Source organism: Anomaloglossus baeobatrachus, chromosome 2 (assembly GCF_048569485.1).
Source record: "Anomaloglossus baeobatrachus isolate aAnoBae1 chromosome 2, aAnoBae1.hap1, whole genome shotgun sequence".
NCBI classification, from domain to species: domain Eukaryota; kingdom Metazoa; phylum Chordata; class Amphibia; order Anura; family Aromobatidae; genus Anomaloglossus; species Anomaloglossus baeobatrachus.
The window spans coordinates 408,612,721-408,628,615 of record NC_134354.1 but is presented as its reverse complement, the minus strand read 5'-3'; the positions used below and the strand labels follow the sequence as shown (position 1 = coordinate 408,628,615).

Genomic DNA, 15,895 nt, shown 5'->3' with positions numbered 1-15,895 from the left:
TGAATTGTCCTGAAGTTAGATTGCTTTAGAGATCAGAAATCTTTGAATATCCTATCTAACAATACTTTAATATTATACAGGTTAGTAAAAGTAACATATTAGATACATAAGCGACTTTACTGAAGAAACACTTAGAAGCAAAGTCTCCCTAAAATGAACTGCAGTCTTTAGAAACAACACGTCCCAGCAGTGCGGAACCACAGGCTTCTGTTAGCTGCACTGTGCAGAATACAAGGATGGATATAATATAGATTTATTCATCAATTGCGCTATAACAAGAATGCCCCTACAGTTTTAATTACATCGCCATGGCTCTAATCTTACACCTTTTGGAAGTTGCTGTTGGCTTTTTACCTTATGTACTTGACAAGCTCTGCGTCATATAGAAAGAACTCTAGAGAGGTCGCCATAAAAATCAGATCCCACATCGACAGAGTTAATTCAACTAAAAATGCAGTACAAGGTACATTTAAAAACTGCCTGATTGCGGAAATTCTCTTCTCCTAAATTAAAACATGAATATTTCATGATAAAAAATAAGGTTCTCCTAGAGAGGCAGTAACTCCAGCTGCACCTCTCCCTCGTTGAGCGGCTTAAATTACTGCTGAAAATGGAATATGAATGTTATTAGCATGCGATTAGTATTTTCATTTGCATGGCACTCCGAGTCCTTATTGCCTTGGGGGGGTAGGGGAGGGTGGAAAGATGAGTGGGTGCATGGCACCCATTGCTGTCTGGCTGGCCTGGTTTTACACACACACAAACTTCTCTCCTCACTTACACACACAACTAGGTTTTCTGGCAGACCACTGGCTGTTCTTTTGGCATGTGATTGTCGACTGCCCAACCAGCTCAAATGCCGGCTGGCACCGGAATACCAGAGTGTCCCCATGTCGAAATCTTGAACCTTCTCTTGTTCCGAATGCTGGAATTCCTGGATCTCCGCAGCTCCCCTGGTCTATTTCTGAAAGACAAGAGCAAAATTAAATGTTCTGAGTACTTTTTACTTGTTGTGGGGCATTTCAAACCCTTTTAATCATCTCCTCTGGTACACATGCTATCATCGTTACCATTTTACAATCATAATGTTACATTTTCCCCTGTCTTTGTAAATCTATTGGCGTATGTTTTTAAGCACATGATCACATTTACATTAAAACAATAAAAGAATATGCCCATAATCCATGAGCACCATCATCTAACACTTCTAGGTAGATAATGAGATGAGGAGCTACAGAACGCAGATTTAGAAGTAGTGTTAAGTATCCTAGCCTATCGTACAGAGCAGGAAAGCGGTAATCAAACACAATATTTTGTTTGTCTTGAGGCTGTTTTTGCTTGATAATATTTAACCACTTGAGACAAAAGCTGGAAATGAACTTTTCCTCGATTATCTCTTACCTCTCTTTCAGTACCAGGACAATGAATATTATACATATGATTGCATATAATAATGTAATCCAAAGAAGTTCTCAGCTTTATGCAGCAAGCTCTAGTTCCCATTGGTAAGTGTAAAACAGTGTGCCTTGTTTAAATCCTCACATATATATTTCCCAGCAGCATGCCTTAAATGTATGATTATATAATGAGAACTATTATGGTGATTTATTATAGAAAAAGATTACTTTTAAGAAACAGATGTTTTATATTCATACTTAAGTAGAAAATGTAGACTGCAGCTTCCACTATACTGTACATACAAAGAAACAGGCATTCCTCCCAAGAGTACTGATTTAATGGGAACTGTCCAAACTGAGCGTTCTTTAAGTGATTGAATTTGAGACTAAAAAGTCTAGAATATGTGCTTAGCATTGTTGTCACATGTACTTTTAGGCTGTATTCGTAAATCTTGGCACAAGTACACTGTTTTGCCTAGATTTTGCATGATGTACATGAAAAAAGAATTTAAACTTAAAGGGGTTGTTCACTACTTGGAAAACCCTTTCTCATTCCCCATGCTTGGCCCCATTAAAATAAAAAAGCTTATACTCACCTCCTATGCTGCTGCTGTTTCAGTGGTGCTGGCCCTGTCATTTCCACGCTCATGTAAGGTTGTGATGTCATGCAAGCCCAGTGCCTAATCACCGCCGGCTTCTCTTTTCGCCTTCAGACATATGATTAATTAACAGGATGTGACTGATTTGTCACAGCTCACACTTATTGATTATTACTCATATGTCTGATTGGGGGGACAGTGAACCCAGAGGTGATTGACTGCAGGGCTCATGTGACATCACAACCTCACATGAGCCCCGGGAACACGAGTGTCGGCATCGCTTGAACTAAGCAGGCACAGGAGGTGAGTATAAGATTTTTTTATTTTAACGGGGCCAGAAATGGCGAATGAGAATAGGGAATGAGAAGGGAATGTCCTAGTAGTGGACAACCCCTTTAATACAAGTTAACCCTTAGTCAAACCTTAGTCAAGTTACAGTCAATTGTTACTTTTAAGCAAATTTAATTTGGGACTCAAATTTCTCAATATACAAGCTCATTATTATAACACAATATTCTATTAAAACCCTTAACTGATATCAATTTACAATCACAAGACGGCCACAAAATATACACAGATATGATAAACAGCTTCCACGTGTTGCAAAATGTAGATACTGTATATATTTTAACTGTCACTCATTGCTATGTACATCAAGCACAGGCATAGGTAATGAACGGGGAATATATATATATATATATATAAAAATATACATTATATATATATATAGATATATATATATATATATATATATATATATATATATAGGTGTGTGGGTGTATACATATATATATATATATATATACATACACATATATACACACAGTACATATATACAGTAGAGACCAAAAGTTTTTGGACACACCTTCTCATCTCTAGAACAACTGTTAAGAGGAGACTTTGTGCAGCAGGCCTTCATGGTAAAATAGCTTCTAGGAAACCACTGCTAAGGACAGACAACAAGCAGAAGAGACTTGTTTGGGCTAAAGAACACAAGGAATGGATATTATACCAGTGGAAATCTGTTCTTTGGTCTGATGAGTCCAAATTTGAGATCTTTGGATCCAACCACCGTGTCTTTGTAGAAAAGGTGAACGGATGGACTCTACATGGCTGGTTCCCACCGTGAAGCATAGAGGAGGAGGTGTGATGGTGTGGTGGTGCTTTGCTGGTGACACTGTTGTGGATTTATTCAAAATTGAAGTAATACAGTACCAGCATGGCTGCCACAGCATCTTGCAGCGGGATGCTATTCCATCCGGTTTGCGTTTAGTTGCACCATCATTTATTTTTCAACAGAACAATGACCCAAGACACACCTCCAGGCTGTGTAAGGGCTATTTGACTAAGAAAGAGAGTGATGGGGTGCTACGCCAGATGACCTGGTCTCCACAGTCACCAGACCTGAACCCAATCGAGATGGTTTGGGGTGAGCTGGACCGCAGAGTGAAGGCAAAAGGGCCAACAAGTGCTAAGCATCTCTGGGAACTCCTTCAAGGCTGTTGGAAAACCATTTCCGGTGACTACCTCTTGAAGCTCATCAAGAGAATGCCAAGAGTGTGCAAAGCAGTAATCAAAGCAAAAGATGGCTACTTTGAAGAACCTAGAATATAAGACATATTTTCAGTTGTTTTACACTTTTTTAAGTATTTAATTCCACAAGTTTAATTCATAGTTTTGATGCCTTCAATCTGAATTTACAATTTTCACAGTCATGAAAATAAAGAAAACTCTTTGAATGAGAAGGTGTGTCCAAACTTTTGGTCTTTACTGTATATCTGTATATATACACACATAAATATATATATGGGGGTGTGCTTATTGTTGGGATATATTGTAGAGATGCCTTACTGTTGGGATATACTGTATATATATATATATATATATATATATATATATATATATATATATATACGGTATAGAGAGAGAGAGAGAGAGAGAGAGAGAGTATATCGCAAAACTGGGTACACCTTCACATTTTTGTGAATGTTTTATTATATCTTTTCATGAGACAACACTGACTATATGATGCTTTGATAAAGTGTTAAGTAGTCAGTGCACAGATTGTATAACACTGTATATTTGGTGTGCCCTTTAATTCAAAACAGCCATTAATGTCTAAACCACTGGCAACACAAGTTTTGAACATGCCATCAATTTTCTAAGTACATATATTTCTAAAGGTTCTATTGATATGAATTTCTTGCCAAATGTCAGAACACACTCATCTAATCCACTCAAGCAAAGAAATCAAACCACAGATGTCAATAAATTAAGTTATGTGTAATAGTGAGAAATGACACAGGGGAAAGGTATGGAACACATGAAAAAAGAGAGGTGCAAAAAGCCATGGAAAGTCATGACACTAGCTGAAATCTACCAGTAATTAGAAGGCAATCCTGCCATTTAGTTCAAAGTAATATCAGCTGGTTCAAGTGATGGCCTATATATAGGTGTCCCATTACCAAAGTACAAAACAAAAAAATCTCATGATGGGTAAAACCAGTGAGCTGTCTCATGACCTTTGCCTGCTTATTGTTGCAAAAACATACTGGTAGCATTGGTTAAAGAAGAATTTCTGTACTACTGAGAGCTCCAGTGAACACTGTTGAGGCTATAATCCAGAAGTGTACATAACATAAATTCACCCTAAACTGATCACAACCAGGTGCTCCCCACAAAATTTCAGAGGAGTGAAAATAACTATCACAAGAGTTGTTCAAGAGCGAAGGCCCACCTGTCGAGAGCTATAGAAAGACCTGGAATCAGCACATACAATTGTTTCAAATAAAACAATACGTAATGCATTCAACGTCCATGGCTGGTATGTACAGTCACAACAGAAGGCTCCACTTCTAAACAAAAAATATTTTCAAGTACGTTTAAAGTTTGCTCAATATTTAGACAAGCCTGTGAAATACTGGAATACTATAGCATAGTCAGATAAGACCAAAATTGAACTCTTAGGATGTTATTATACACACTTTATTTGGAGACCACAAGATACTGCATATCACCCCAAAAACACCATACCAACAGTGATTTTTGGAGGTGTATACATCATGGTGTGGGGCTGTTTTTCAGCATTCAGCACTGGCAAACGTCTTATGGTTGAAGGAAAGATGAATAGACAATTATACTGAGACATTCTTGATAAAAATCTGCTGCCATCTGTCAGGATGATGAAGATGAAATGAGGGTGGACATTTGAGAAAGACAATGATTCTAAACACACAACAAAGGAAACGCTTAATTGGATTCAGAAAAAGGAACTAGCTGCTAGAATGACTTAGCCAATCAAATAACATAAATCAAACATAAAATGTATGGAAGGAACTAAAGGTCAGAGTTTATAGAAGGAGCCCATGGAACCTTCTGGATTTGAAGAGTATTTGTGTGGCATAATCTGCCAAAATCACATCTGAGCAATCACACCTGAGCAATGCATAGGACTAATTTCTCCATACAGAAGGCATCTTGAAACTGTCATCACCAACAAAGGTTTTTGTACAAAGCATTAAATACATTTCAGTGAGTTCAATACTTTTTCTCTGTATTGTTTCTCATTTTTACAAATTACTAAATATATGTACATCTATGCTTTCATTCTTTGTCCATGTGGATTGGATGCGTTCTTACTGACACTCAGTGAGAAATGCATGCCAATAGGACCTTTAGAGGTATTTTTACTTAGAAAATTGGTGACATCTTCATTACTTATTTCACCTGCTGTATATTTATACATATATATGTATGTGTATACTGTATGTATATATACACTTTTCAACCTTGAAATTACAACATCAAGAAGAGGAAGTCATGGAATTATGAAAATCATAAAACAGATAGTCATGCTAATTACCTGCAAATGATTAAGAAAAAGAAACAATATTTTCAAAACATTTTCATTTATTCGTTGAATATGAGAGCGACACAGAAATACATGTACTTATACACCTTGACATGCTATCAATTAGGTTTTTAATGGCTGTATGAGGAATTATATGCCATGCTCAATTGGGTAAGCAAATTAGTTCCCTTTGTCGACCAATAATGTCCCAGATGTGCCTCTTTGGAGACATGAATAGAGACACTGCAGGCCATGGTATCACGTTTATGTCACTCAGGCTACTTAAAGTAGCACAAGCAACATGTGACTTGGTGGGCCACTGTGACTGGGACATTTCAATGTTTGCTTGTGAAGGCCTCTTCATGGCATTGCTTATGTAGTCTCCAGACCAGTCTCTAGTTAACTTTGCATGGAAGAAAAAAGTAGGACTTATTGTTGAATAGAATAGTCCTCCATTAAAGCACACAATTTGTAAATGGTGGTATAAGGCCAATGGAGCATCTGTAGCTGGATGTCTGGCTTATAGCCCAATTTTGAGCAAATGCCTTCTGATGATTTGTATTGACACTGTTGCCTTCAGCTTCGTATGTGATATATAATTTTGCTTCCAGTACAGAATGGATCACTAAGAGCCTTTTTTAAAATCTAACAAGACCATGTGTGCAATGCCATGAAGAGGCCTTCGTGAGAGACTGTCACACCAGTCCTCCCAGTATGATGGTGTGGAATAGAATAATGTTCAGTAGTTGTATTGTTCTAATCTCCATTCCAGGAACACCAACAGCTCGACATTACACTGATTTGGCCATGGAACCAGTGGTACGAGCATTTCTCCAAATCATCCTTGATGTTGTTTTTTTTTTTTAATACGATGTTGCTTGAGCAACTGTGAGCATCCTATGTGGCCTAAATGCGCTACTATGCCCTGCAGCGCTTCTAGATTTGTCCCTCATCAAGCACATCTGGGAGATAGCACCAGTACATCTTGATAATTTCTATGCCCAAGTACATTCTGCAAGGCATCATGAAATCTGAAGGTTACCAAAGGGTTTTGGGTCACAATGTAGTACCCCATGTCAGAAAGCTGGGTATGTGTCCTAGGTCATGGGTCTTGCAGCAGGACAATGACTCCAAATATCCTCCAAGAAGCACCCAGAAATGGATAGAAACATAGCATTGGAGAGTTCTGAAATGGCCAGCTCAGATCTTAAAATTACTGTTGGGAGAACGCACCCTTCAAATATGAGAGACCTGGAGCATTTTCCAAAAGATGAGGGGTTCAAAATTCCATTTGAGAGGTATAAGAAGCTTGTTGATGTTTATAGGAAGCAATTTATTGCCTTTTTTTGCCCTCTAGTTTTTTTTGTGTTGTTCTAATACACACAAAAGACATAAACATGTGTATGACAAAATATACAGTTGAAGCCAAAAGTTAATATATATATATACTGTATATATATATATATATATATATATATATATCTGCATCTGCATGTTTTTCTCACTATCTGACATGAAATCAGAATAAACCGTTCCCGTTTTAGGTCAATTAGGGTTACCAAAATTATTTATATTTGACAAACGGCAGAATAATGCGAGACATAGAATGTTTTAAGGCATTTGTATTACTTTCTGCAAAGCCAAAAGTTTACATACACATAAGGCCTCGTTACACACTATGATTTATCTGAAGATATGTCGTCGGGGTCTCGGTTTTCGTGACGCACTTCCGTAGTCGTTAGCGACGTCGTTGTGTGTGACACCTACAAGCGACTCCGAACGATCGTAAAAATAGCGAAAATCGTTGATCATTGACACGTTCATTTTCAAAATATTGTTCGTCATTTCGAACGCAGCAGACATATTGCTACGTTTGACACCCTGCCAACGGCGAACAACATCGTTAATGCGTCCATCATTAGCGATGCGGGCGTGTCGTTATGAGCAATGCTCCACGCCTCCTCCGCTTTTATTGGTGTCACACCAGGGTGTATGCTATGGACAATTATACGCCTCTGTCATTGCCGAAATCGTTGGGAGGAATGCTGTGTGACGGTGTCCACACGACCGCCTTGGTCAAACAATATATCGCTGAATGATGTAGCCTTGTTTGTGAGATGGGTATGTGTGACCGCTACAAAACGACATATGAGCGATCTCGGCAAATCGAAGCAACGATCTGGGCATGTCACATTGCTAACAAGATTGCTAGCGATATTGTTGTGTGTAAAGCGGCCTTAAAGGAAACCTGTCAGCAGAAATATTGCCCTAAACCTAAAATTTTCCCCTTCTGCATCTCCTGGGCTGCATTCTAGCAAGGTTCCTATAGTTATTCTGCCCCCTTTTAGATCAAAATAAATAGTTTATAAAGTGGTACCTTTCAGTTTGAAAATCTTGTTAATTTTACCACGGGGGCGGACTGTCTGTTGTCCGTTACTGTCCCTCCTGTCGCTTTAGGCCGTCCCCCAACGCTCATTTACATACCTCAGGATGCCACCCAGTGCGTCCGAGGTCTCATGCATGCCACTGTAGTGGGACTGCACAGTGGGACCGCTGGTGACGTTGCGCAGGTACGAGATTAGGGGCGACGCTGTGATTTTCATCAGCAAGCTCCCGCCCATAATCTTGTGCCCACGCTTTCCACTCTGCCTCCACCGTTCTGCGCATGCCCTGGCCAGATGACCAGATGATCGGTGGTGTCCTGCTCCGCTCCTCCCATCTATTTCCTGTTCCAGGGCTAGATGCGAAAGAGGTGACGTTGGGTTATCCACAGTGAAACGAGTACTGTATCAACATGGGCTGAAAGGCCACTCTTCCAGGACTAAGCCATTACTCCAATAGAAACATATAAACACTAAATTAATGCTTGCAAATGCATAGGAACAAAGACCTTAATTTTTGGAGATATGTCCTATGGTCTGATGAAACTAAAATGTAACTATTTGGCGATAATGACCATCATTACGTTTGAAAGAAAAAGGGAGAAGATTTGAAGCCTAAGAACACTATCCCAAGTGTGAAAAACAGGGGGTGGCAGCATCAAGTTGTAGGGTTGTTTTGCTGTAGGAGGGACTGGTCCACTTCACAAAATAAATAGCATTATGAGGAAAGAAGATTATGTGGCAATACTGGAGCAACACCTCAAGACATCAGCAAGGAACTTAACACTTGGGCGAAAATGGGTCTTCTAAATAGACAATGATCCGAGGCATACTATTAAACTGGTTCCAAAGTGACTTAAGGATAACAAAGTCAATGTTTTGGAGTGGCCATCAAAAAACCCTGATCTTAATCATATTGAAAATGTATGGGCAAAGATGAAAAGCCAGGTGCAAGCAGGGCAACCTACAAACATGGCTCAGTTACACCAGTTCTGTCAGGAGGAATAGTCCCAAATTGTCAGGATCTTTTGGAAGGATATACAAAACGTTTGACCCAAGTCATATAGTTTAATCTTAATTGACCTCGAACGGGAAAGGTTTATTCTGATTTCATGTCAGATAGTGAGAAAAACATGCATATGTGCCTTTTTAGATAGTGTATATAAACTTCTGGTTTCAACTGTATATATTTGTATATTTGCAAAAATGTTCTTTTATTCCACTTTTGGTCATCACTATATATATATATATATATATATATATATATATATATATATATATATATGTATATATTTACATATCTATATATAAATATATATATATATATATATATATATATATAAAAAATTAAGTGTTATGGTGAAGAATCAACAACAAGTGGGACGCAATTGTGAAGGTGAACAATATTTATTGCTTATTTAATTTTTTTGTAAAAAAATAAAAAACTGAAAATTGGGGCATGCAATATTATTTGTCCACTTTACTTTCAGTGCAGAAAACTCACTCCAGAAGTTCATTGAGGATCTCTGAATGATCCAATGTTGTCCTCCTAAATGAATGATGATGATGATAAATATAATCCACCTGTGTGTAATCAAGTCTCAGTATAAATGCACCTGCTCTGTGATAGTCTCAGTGTTCTATTTAAAGCAGAAAAAGCATCATGAAGATCAAGGAACACAACAGGTAGGTCAGTGATACTGTTGTGGAGAAATTTAAAGCCGGATTTGGTTGCAAGATTTCCAGAACCTTAAAAATCCTAAGAAGCACTGTCCAAGTGATCATATTGAAATGGAAGGAGTATCGTACCACTGCAAATCTACCAAGACCCGGCCGTCCATCAAAAATTTCATGTCAAACAAGGAGAAGACTGATCAGAGATGCAGCTAAGAGACCCATGATAACTCTGGATGAACTGCAGAGATCTACAGCTGAGATGGGAAAGTCTGTCCATAGGACAACAATCAGTTGTACACTGCACAAATCTGGCCTTTATGGAGAGTGGCAAGAAGAAAGCTACTGTATTTCTTAAAGATATCCATAAAAAGTGTCATTTAAAGTTTTCCACAAGCCACCTGGGAGACACACCAAACATGTGGAAGAAGGTGCTCTGGTCAGATGAAACCAAAATCAAAATATTTGGGCACAATGCCAAACGATATGTGTGTTTGGCAACATAGTTCATCACCCTGAACGCACCATCCCCACTGTCAAAAATGGTGGTGGCAGCATCATGGTTTGGGCCTGCTTTGCTTCAGCAGGGACAGGGAAGATGGTTAAAATTGATGGTAAGATGGATGGAGCCAAATACAGGAACATTCTTGAAGAAAACCTGTTGGAGTCTTCAAAAGACATGAGACTGGGATGGAGATTTGTCTTCCAATATGACAATGATCCTAAACCTAAAGCAAAATCTACAGTGGAATGGTTCACAAATAAACATATCCAGGTGTTAGAATGGCCAAATCAAAGTCCAGATCTGAATCCAATCGAGAATCTGTGGAAAGAGCTGAAAACTGCCGTTCACAAACGCTCTCCAGCTCGAGCTGTTTGCAAAGGAAGAATGGGTAAGAATTTCAGTCTCTCGATGTGCAAAACTGATAGACACATACCCCAAGTGACTTGCAGCTGTAATTGCAGCAAAAGGTGTCAATACAAAGTATTAACTTAATGGGGATGAATAATATTGCACGTCCCACTTTTCAGTTTTTTATTTTTTACAAAAATTTAAAATAAGCAATAAATATCGTTCAACTTCACAATTGTGTCCCACTTGTTGATTCTTCACCATAAAATTTAAAATTTTTATCTTTATGTTTGAAGCCTGAAATGTGGGAAAAGGTTGAAAAATTCAAGGGGGCTGAATACTTTCACAAGGCACTGTATATAATATGAAAAGTGTAGAAAGTTCACGCTACAGTGATATTTTACCATGAAAGTAGGGCATTTAAGTAGAAGCATGCAATGGTGTTTTCCTCATATCAAGCAATTCATTGACACGAAAGGCAACAATACTGGAGGGGTATACCTCCCCTCAAATGTCAATGTCTCAATAGCTTGTCATGTGGTCTTGAGCATCAATTGCAGCTTACTAACGATGTCTTATGCTGTTCACAACTTGAGTTATTGTCTGATGAGGAATGGTATCCCACTCTTCTTGAATGGTGACCCTCAGGTCAAGGAGATTCTGAGGAGTGGGGGTACAGAGTTACAAGCCTTTACATGGCGACTCAGCCGATCACATAGGTTTTTTATGGGATTTAGGTCTGGAAGTATCCCAGCCTCCAGCAGCCATTTCCTAATGATGCAATTTTGATATGCTGGAGCATTGTCATGCATGAACATGAAGTAAGGCCTCTGTTGTTCATGCAGAGGCACAATGACTGAATTAATGATAGTATTCAAGTAGTAGGGGCATGTGACTGTATCATTCACAAAGTATAGGCAGTTCTGTATAGACTAGGACTCCTGACCACACTGTAACACCGTTACCACCAGAGGCTCATCTGGTGACAACGGTGGCTGATGAATAGCACTCTCCTTCATGTCTTCAACATTGATGGCGGCCATACTTTCTTCTCAGCGTAAAGCAGCTTTCATCATTGAAGATCACTGAAGTCCACTGATCCCTCGTCCAGTGTAGCTGTGCCACGGTCCATGCAAGACAGTGACACCTGTGACTGGTGGTGTTGTCAGGTACTCTTTGAGGTCGTTTAGCACACAGACCACACTGATGTAATCTGATTTGAATAGTCTGACATGAAACTTGGGTGCCTCTTACTTCCCTTAAATAAACCTGGAGTTGCGTGGCATTCATAATCCATTTTCAAAGGGTATTTGATCACAATGAAGCAGTCATTAGTGTGGGATGGGGACAAAAGATATCCATATCAATGTCTTTTTGTGAATCTTCCAGTATCTCTGTATCTCTGTTCCATCCTGCTGGTGACACTCTTTACACTCTAAGCTCAGTGGCCACTTCCGTCTGAGAACATCCTGCTTGCAGCCTCGCAATGACGACGTACTGTTGATCAATTGTTAGGGGTCGTCATGATCTCATAATGTCAGAATGTGAACAGCATGATGAGGACTGTTTAAATTGCAATTCTAATTGAACCCCAAAATTTATTCAGCGATTCATGGATCAAACACCTGTTGTGAATTTTGCTAATAAGCTCCTTGTTAGAAAACATTAAGTTGTGTAAAAAGTAGTTTACAATTAAATTCACCTGATAAGGTTAGAGTGCATTTAAGGAATATCCTAAAATTTCACCCCAAATATAGATAAGAAGGGAATTTTGTTACTTACCGTAAATTCCTTTTCTTCTAGCTCTTATTGGGAGACCCAGACGATTGGGGTATAGCTACTGCCCTCCGGAGGCCACACAAAGCACTACACTAAAAAGTGCAAGGCCCCTCCCCTTCTGGCTATACCCCCCCGTGACATCACGGGTTCTCCAGTTTTAGTGCCAAAGCAAGAAGGGGGAAAGCCAATAACTGGTTTAAACAAATTAACTCCGATTAACATCGGAGAACTGAAAAACCGTTCAACATGAACAACATGTGTACCCGCAAACAACAAAAAAATCCCGAAGGACAACAGGGCGGGTGCTGGGTCTCCCAATAAGAGCTAGAAGAAAAGGAATTTACGGTAAGTAACAAAATTCCCTTCTTCTTCAGCGCTCTATTGGGAGACCCAGACGATTGGGACGTCCAAAAGCTGTCCCTGGGTGGGTAAAGAAATACCTCATGTTAGAGCTGCAAGACAGCCCTCCCCTATGGGGAAGCCACTGCCACCTGCAGGGCTCTTCTACCTAGGCTGGCGTCCGCCGAAGCATAGGTATGCACCTGATAATGTTTGGTGAAAAAATGTGCAGGCTCGACCAGGTAGCTGCCTGGCACACCTGTTGAGCCGTAGCCTGGTGTCGTAATGCCCAGGACGCACCTACGGCTCTGGTAGAATGGGCCTTCAGCCCTGATGGAACCGGAAGCCCCGCAGAACGGTAGTCTTCAAGAATTGGTTCTTTGATCCATCGAGCCATGGTGGCTTTAGAAACCTGCAACCCCTTGCGCGTACCAGCGACAAGGACAAAAAATGCATCAGAGCGGCGCATGGGCGCCGTGCGGGAAATGTAGATTCTGAGTGCTCTCCCCAGAACTAACAACTGTAAATCCTTTTCATACCGGAGAACCGGATGAGAACAAAAGGAAGGTAAGGATATATCCTGATTAAGAAAAAACGCGGATACAACCTTAGGGAGAAACTCCTGAATAGGGCGCAGCACCACCTTGTCCTGGTGGAATACTAGGAAGGGAGCCTTGAATGACAGAGCCGCCAGCTCAGACACTCGCCGAAGCGACGTGATCGCAACCAGAAAGGCCACTTTCTGTGACAGGCGCGAAAGGGAAACTTCCCTCAGAGGCTCGAAAGGCGGCTTCTGGAGAGCAACTAGTACCCTGTTCAGATCCCATGGATCTAACGGCCGCTTGTACGGGGGCACAATATGACAAACCCCCTGTAGTAACGTGCGCACCTTAGGAAGACGTGCTAGACGCTTCTGAAAAAGAACACGGATAGTGCCGAGACTTGCCCTTAAAGGGAGCCGAGCGACCAACCTCTTTCCCAACCAGATTGCAGGAGGGAAGGCAAAGTAGGCAATGCCGATGGCCAGGGAGACACTCCCTGAGCAGAACACTAAGATAAGAATATCTTCCACGAGTTGTGGTAGATCTTGGCAGACCGCGGCTGGCTAGCCCGTCTCATGGTGGCAATGACGTCGTGCTCACGGTCGACTGACGGTGAGGCGCCACAGATCTCGGTACCACGACCTCCCCGGCCAGTTTGGGGCGACGAGGATGGTGTGGCAGCAATCGGTAGCTGGAACTGTGACCAATCCTGAGCCAAGGCGCCTGTCGCCAGAGCTCTTTGATCGTAAGACCGCGTCATGAAAATCGGGACCTTGTTGTTGCCGAGAAGCCATGACGTCGACGTCCGTCTTCATCCTGCGGCTACAGATTTCTTGAAAACAAACGGGTGCAGAGCCCATTCCCCTGCGTCCGCGCCCTGGCGACTGAGGAAGTCTGCTTCCTAGTGTTGTACGCCCGGGATATGAACAGCTGATAAGGTGTATGCTCTGTCTTCTACCCATAGCAGAATCCGCCGGACCTCTTGGGAGGCTTGTCGACTGCGTAGTCCGCCTTGGTGGTTGGTGTATGCCACCGCTGTGGATAGTCCGACTGAATTCGGATCTATTTGCATTCCAGCCACTGCAGGAAGGCTTGCAGTGCAAGATACACTGCCCAGAGCTCCAGACCACTGAGTTGAAGAGTGGACTCCTCTGAAGACGGTCTTTGACCGTCTGGAAAAGTGACACGTTCCTGTGTAGGGACATCGACTTCCCTCCCATAAGCGAAGAATGTGCTATTGAGGCGGACGCAGATGAAACTGCGTGAAAAAAGCTCGCCTCTGGATGAGGCGCCTCCTTGAAGGAGAGACTGCCCCCTCGTCTGTAGTGAACGCTGTTTGTCCAGCGGAAGCTTCACTATCGCTGAGAGAGTGTGAAAACTCTCCAGGAGATGCCAGCGATTGGGTTCAACCTTGAAAAGTTGAAGACCCACCCGAAACTCTGGGAAGGGTCCAGCGCCATGTTCAGGTTGTGTTGGCATGCTTGTAAAGGAGAGTGCCTTGACCAGTAGATTGCCCAAGTAAAGGATCACAGAGTGACCGTGAGAGCGCGGGACTGCTCCCTCTGCTGCCACGAACTTGGTGAACACCCGTGGGGCTGTCGCCAGCCAAAGGGTATGGCTACGAAACGAAATATTCTCGTCTTTAATAACGAATCGTAGCCAACGCCGGTGCCTCGGAGCAATCGGCACGTGTAGATAAGCATCCTGATGTCTATTGATGTTAGGAAAACTCCTTGAGACAGAGAGGCAATGACGGAGCGGAGTGATGCCATCCGGAACCGCCTGGTTTTCACGTGCTTGTTAAGCAGTATAAATGCCAGAACGGGACGGAAGGAGCCGTCCTATTTTGGCACCACGACCAGGTCGGAGCAAAATGCGTATCTGGTTCCTGAAGAGGAACAGGGATTACCGCTCTTTCCGCCTGCAGAAGAGCCTCGGCTTGGTCGGTGCGGTAGTTTGAAAACAAACTGACTCTCACTCACAGGCCCTTGACCTGCGGTAGGTAAATGCCGCTAAAGCGGGGGAGTCTGCCCCCCCCCGCGGTTGCGGAGTGAGAGGGCTGAAAATTATGAGGAAAAACACTTTGGTAGCGGGTCCTCCGGCTGCCTTCCCCGGGCGTGATTGAGCCCGCTAGGAATCTATGCCCTTCTGGGCTTTTTGAGTCGTCTTGGATAGTTGAATGATTTCATTCCACCCTTACCAACAGACTATCACTAGATAAAGGCAACCTGGTTAAGCACTTCGTTGGAAGCAGCCTCTGTTCCAATCTCTCAACTACTAGCCTCTGCGTAAAAACACGGAGTTGGCGGGTGCCACTGACGTCCGGCTCGTAGAGTCTCGGACAGCAATAACAGCATGATTCGCCATGCCGACATTGCGAGTTAAAGACGCTGCTGGGACCGAGAGTACCTGTGACAGCGACCCCCCGCGCAATACTAGCTGAAATAGCTTGGAGTGCCTTCACGGCTGCGACTGCCGGAG

At 41.8% G+C, this 15,895-nt stretch overlaps 1 protein-coding gene across 3 annotated transcripts in view; it reads right to left on the bottom strand.

The window, feature by feature from the left end:
- Positions 1 to 15,895, bottom strand: part of CSMD2 (CUB and Sushi multiple domains 2) — a 1,639,331-nt gene that overhangs the window by 506,242 nt on the left and 1,117,194 nt on the right. For 2 of the 3 annotated variants that reach the window (XM_075336114.1, XM_075336115.1), the window contains exon 13: positions 782 to 964. The exons of the other annotated variant lie outside the window; for it this stretch is intronic. In XM_075336114.1, coding sequence (XP_075192229.1) covers positions 782 to 964 — 183 coding nt within the window. The remainder of the gene's footprint in view (positions 1 to 781; positions 965 to 15,895) is intronic. 3 annotated transcript variants of the gene reach the window in all.